Source organism: Olea europaea, chromosome 15 (genome assembly GCF_002742605.1).
Source record: "Olea europaea var. sylvestris chromosome 15, O_europaea_v1, whole genome shotgun sequence".
In the NCBI taxonomy this organism is placed as follows: Eukaryota; Viridiplantae; Streptophyta; class Magnoliopsida; order Lamiales; family Oleaceae; genus Olea; species Olea europaea.
In genome coordinates, this window is record NC_036251.1 from 28,140,136 (window position 1) to 28,145,884 (window position 5,749).

At 37.2% G+C, this 5,749-nt stretch overlaps 1 protein-coding gene across 1 annotated transcript; it reads right to left on the reverse strand.

The window, feature by feature from the left end:
* Window positions 1-2,327: 2,327 nt before the first annotated feature.
* LOC111411504 lies at window positions 2,328-4,504 on the reverse strand. Its single transcript, XM_023042030.1, has 6 exons — window positions 4,382-4,504; window positions 3,948-4,235; window positions 3,759-3,825; window positions 3,591-3,615; window positions 3,437-3,498; window positions 2,328-3,277 (listed from the first exon to the last, which is right to left on the reverse strand). The coding sequence occupies exons 1-6, from the start codon at window positions 4,502-4,504 to the stop codon at window positions 2,328-2,330; spliced, it is 1,515 nt and encodes a 504-aa protein (XP_022897798.1).
* Between the last annotated feature and the right edge of the window lie 1,245 nt (window positions 4,505-5,749).

A 5,749-nucleotide genomic window follows, 5' to 3' on the forward strand; every position in this document is an offset into this window, starting at 1 on the left:
TTTAAAATCGCAAACATGATCATTTTCTTCCCATTTTTTTCTTTCCTTCTTCGTCTCCTTCACATTCTTCACTACTCTCCACTCCAAATTCCTCATTCCACTATTCTAATTCTTCATTTTTTACGTAACTCACTTCCTTTACTCTTGTTTCCACATCAAAAATTTGAAAAAGGGCAAAATATCTCTCATTTCCCCAATCTCGTGTCCTAACTCTCGTTTTTATATATTTTGCTTCAATTCAAACAATGTCGAGAACAAAGCAAGCTGGAAAAAAGGCAAAAACTACAGAACATCAGCCTCCAACGCCCTCCTCCCACAAATAAACGGATTTCGAACCGGAAGAGGCGGTGAACCCATTTAAAAAATCTCCCATTCTACTAGGTAAAAATGTTGATTTTTCAGATTTTTCTATTGAAGCATCTGCTTTTCACATTCAAGAATTCTTTGAAAAAATGGGGTGGATTTCGGTATGTTCGTTGGAAGAAAATGCTTACCCTCAACTCATGAAAACCTTTTACACAAAAATGGTTATTACACCATGTTCTGATAGTATCTCCTGTCTAATTAAAAATATAAGGATCATCGTTACTGAAGCTCTTATTCGGGAAATTCTTAGGCTTAAACCATGTGATATGCAAGTTTTTGTTCATAAATCTCACCCGACCTTAGAAGGTTATAACCCAAGTGACGCATGTCGTCGTGTGACGGGGAAAGATTTTGAAAACATCACAAAAGTTAGTGCTAATCAACTCACTCCATCTTGCAAAGTATTGTAAAATATCATCGCAAATATTATCTTACCTAGAAAATGGCATCGAGATGAGGTTAATTACTTTGATTTGTTCATTCTCGATTCATTTCTCATTGGCCTTCGGTTAGTTTTCCCAACAATTATTTTAGGTCTTATGAAACTTATCCACACTTATTGTTATTCCAAAGCTTTGTCCTATGGTATGCTTTTAACAATAATTTTCAAACACTTCAATGTCTCTCTTGAGGGTGAAGCCGTCATCAAACTTCGTCCCACCGATACAATCAATATTCAAACCCTCAAGCGTAAGAAAATCTTTAAAACTCAAGGACAATGGGTGGCTTACACTAAAGGGTTCGACCCCACCTTAGGTCCTTCCACATTACTGTTTGAGGACGAAGAAGACGTCCCATTACTCTCACATCCACCGCCGATTAGTAATTCTTCATCTTCTTCGCGAGGATTCACTTTTACCGAGGATCAGTATAATTTACTCATCGGGCGTCTTGACTCTCTCATGACTTTAGTTGATGGGCTTAGTGGTGTTCTTCAGAATGTCCAGTCACAACAGGCAATGATCCAGGCTCGGCAGGATGCCATTCTTGCATAGCAGGCTGAAATGCAAGCTCAGCAAAATGCGTTTTATGCTCACTTTTACGCACATTTTCCTCCACCACCTCCTCCGGAGCCTTAGCTTTTAGTTTTATCATTTATCTTATGCATCTTTTTTGTACTCCCAAACTCATTATGACTCTATCTTTTGGCATTTTGATTATGATATTATGAACTTATGTCTCTTCTGTTGTTTGTCAATTTTTTGATTATGCCAAACGGGGGAAAATTATGAGATGATATATATAAATAATATGCATGAATTATTATATGACATGAATAATATGCATGATTTATTATATAAGATGATATGCATGTTTATATGAGATGATATACATATGAGACGATATACATAATAGGAATGCTTAAGTAAGGGGAGAATACACGCGTAAAAGATAGGGGGAATTATTTCGTTACTAATCATTTTTTTTACTTATTAAATCTCCATCATCTCTTGTTTGTCATAATCAAAAAGGGGAAAATTGTTGTCCTACAGTTGACTTCTCGTTTGGATTATAACAAACAAATTTTATTTAACAATTGTATTTGAGTAATTATAGAAGTTTATGACAAGCATGGACAAAATGATACTTTCGAAGCTCTCGCAAAATTGGACAAAGTAGAAATCGAGCTACACATCAAGACAACGAGCACTTCATCAAGTCAAACAAAGAAGAAATTAAAAGAAAATAGATTTAGACACCTTGATTTCAAATGTTAAGGTAAAACACTTTAGTATTTGACATATACGTCATTTGAAGCTCGAGAAACGTTTCTTCGCATGACAAACACGATTTTTGTATAAAGAACTCTTTTAAAAGCATGAACCTATTATATACTTTAAGAAATGTCAAAAAGTCCGTAAAACATGTTAGAAGCATCCTCCATGAAATTACATCTTGTTAAATTATTTAAAGAAAGAAAATTTTCAAACACGAGCTGATCTAGAGGACGCATCCGATAGCTAGAGGATGCATTCGGTAGGTCTAACGAATGAGTTCGGTAATTCTAGTAGACATCCGATATGACAGGTTTGTCCAACGGTCAAGAAACTGAACGTTCTGACTTCTGAAGAAACATTGGGAAGGAATGTTCTATGAGGTTGAGAAAAAGGTTTATAGGAAAGATAATTGGATAGAGGATAAGTAGAGTTGTTGACAGGGGGCACTCGATTGGCTAGGAGATTACAATGAAATTCATGAAGATAAGATGGAGGTTTGCTCACCCTAGTAGTTTGTCTAGGGGCAAAGTGAAAGGTTTGACTGAAATCAGAAGTTTGAGCATCTTTATTATGATCAAAAGAAGAGTTGGAAAAGGGTTCAATGGTAGGCAAATGAATACTTTCCATTGAGATATCATTGCCAACAGAAGTTGATGGTTCTGAGGTTGAATGATGGATATACGAATTAGGCATGATGTGTGGTAAGACAACATCAGCGAAGGAGTCTATCAACTCTGATGTAGAATCTAAAGAGTGGAAAGGAAAGTGATTTTCATGAAAAATCACATCCTTGGAAACAATAAAAGATTTTGAAGAAACGTCATAAAGTTTGTATCCTTTGATGACTGGAGGATAACCAAAAAAGACACATGCTTTAGCTCTATGATAGAATTTATTCATGTGAGATGGAACTGTGGATGTGAAGCAAAGACTTCCAAATACCCTGAGTGAACTATAGTCAAAAGAGGAACCATACAGCAAGGAAAATGGAGTCATGTTTTTGAGGATTTTAGAGGGAGTCCTATTGATTAGAAAAGTGGCAGTTAAAATACAGTCTCCCCAAAATTGAATAGGCACCCTAGACTGAAAGAAGAGTGCTCGTGCCACACTAAGAAGGTGCTGATGCTTCCTTTCAACCATCAAATTTTGTTCAAGATGTTCAACACAAGAGAATTGACGAACAATGTCCTTAACTGCAAACAGTTCTGTGAACTTTAACTCTTGGGCATTATTAGACCTAAAGGTCTTAATAACTTTGTGAAATTGATTTTCAATTAGAGCCAAAAACTTAGAAATTATAAATGTTGCATCTAATTTATTTTTCATCAAATAAATCTAAGTAAATCTTGTACAGTCATCCACCAAAGTGAGAAAAAACCTATGGCCAGCATGTGCAGAAGTATGATACGGTCCCCTAATATCGCAATGAATCAAATCAAAAGCATTGTTTGATAGATGATTATTCGATACAAATGGGAGCCTCCTTTGTTTAGCCAAAGGACAAACATAACAAGGAGTTGAATTGTCCCTCCTATAGTGAGTACAATCAATATGTAATAGACTCTTCAACATGTCTAATTTCTGATAGGACAGATGCCCGAGGCTATTATGCCACACTTGGCTAGTTACATTATTTGCTACTGAATATGATGATTGACAAGCATTATTATGAACCGAAGTCAATAACATAGAGGCTTGCCTTCCTTTCACCCTTGCCAATCATCCTCGATGTGGTCAAGTCCTGAACCATGCAACAATTAGTGAGGAACTGGACACATAATGAAGTATTCCTTGTTAGGACACTCACCAATACTGAGGAATATATAGAACATCGGTGAGTATTAAATCACATGAAATTTTCACATTCCCAATCAACCGTACAGGAACTTGGACATGGTTTGGTAGTATGACAAATGCATTTTCAATTGGCCTCAATATGTCAAAAGCTGAATGGTCAGAACATAAGTGACTCGTGGCACCTGAATCTACCACCCAATGTCTAGATGAATTGAAAGACGGATTAATAGAGATTGAAAAGCAGGTACCTGATTCCTTACCTGAGCTGGTTCCTGTCTCTAAGTCCAGTTTTACAGCCTTAAGATGAAAGCTCAACATGCTCATTAGATGTTGATATTGAGTAGGGTTGAGTGTCTGCATAAAGCTACCAACACTTCCATCAATGTCTTACTTCTGATCCATATTTTGGTCCATCACAGCAACACGTTTAGAAATCTAATTAACCACAGCTTGATTATTGGGACCAGATTCTATCTAGGCTTGTACCCTTGTGGATAGACATGGAGCTTGTAACATCTATCCATCGCATGACCACTGTATCCACAATATGTAGAGATTGGTCTCTCTTTTTGCATTCTATTGTGTTGTTGTCCTGCAATCTTTTTAACATCATTTTGGATCATCCTTTTTGGATTATTTTGAACATAAAAGCCATGGAACTGTTAGTTCCTGCTGCATCATTCACCATGCTTATTTTCCTTTGATTCTCTTCTTGAGACACCGACGCAAACACTTTATTGATCAGTGGAATATGATCCATTGACAATATTTGCCCCCTAGTGTGAGCAAATGTTTCATGTAGTCCCATTAAAAAGGATATAACATACTCTGTTTGGTGATGTTCAATAATTCTCTTACTTCCTCCACAATCACACTTACCATAAGAACAGGTAGGTCTATAATTGCTGAGTTCTTTCCAAATAGTCTTCAATTTGGTAAAAAAAGTGTTGACCCCAAAAAATATTGCCAACAGATATCGGATCCACCCGCGCACACGTGAGCGAAGGTTATATACTCTAAGACACGTAGACGATCTAGAACGAACGGATCAGGGGCGTGGGAGTAGCTCAACGACACAGGACGAGAACGTTTGAAATCCGACGGGATGTTTGTAATCCGATTGTACAATAATTACCAATTGGAGCTCATGAATGTGCATATAAATATGTATGAACTCGTATTGTGTTGCAAGATAATGTGAAAGAGAGAGTAAAGTGTGGTTTCTTGTATTGATTCTTAAATTAGCTCTTTAATGTTACACAAGGGAAGTATTTATAGTGTTACATGTGAAATGGCAGCCTTTGGATGAGGTGGCCCATGGCCTCATCTCTTTAATCCAAACATCCAATCCTAGGCATCATCCTTGACTTGCTAGCTTGCTGCGCATTTATTGCTTATGCAGAACCCCCATGCTTATGACAAGACTTGACATGTACACTTATGAAAAATGTTCCATCAATCATTCACATAAGATCTTTATGTAGAAGATCTCTTGGGAGAAGTGATCGTGGAAGACATTCCTTCATGATTCGGAGGCTTCTGCCACTTACGTAATACTTCTGCTTTAGGGATTCAGCTATCTTCACAGGCCTCTGTCTGTGGGCCTCAGCCATACATGCCACCTCTGCTAGAGTGCCACGTGGTTTGGATTGAATGGGCCATAGGCCCAAGCAGGTTGGCCAAGTATGACAACACGTAACAATAGTCCTCCAAGTCCAAGTATAGTCATTTATGTAATACGTGGACTTTAATGAAGTAAAACCAGTGGGTTGGGTAAAAATTGAAAGAATTTTTTGAACCCCAAATAATAGTCTCCCAAGTCCAAGTATAGATATTTATATCATGGTTGGAGTTAGAAATGTGCTGTT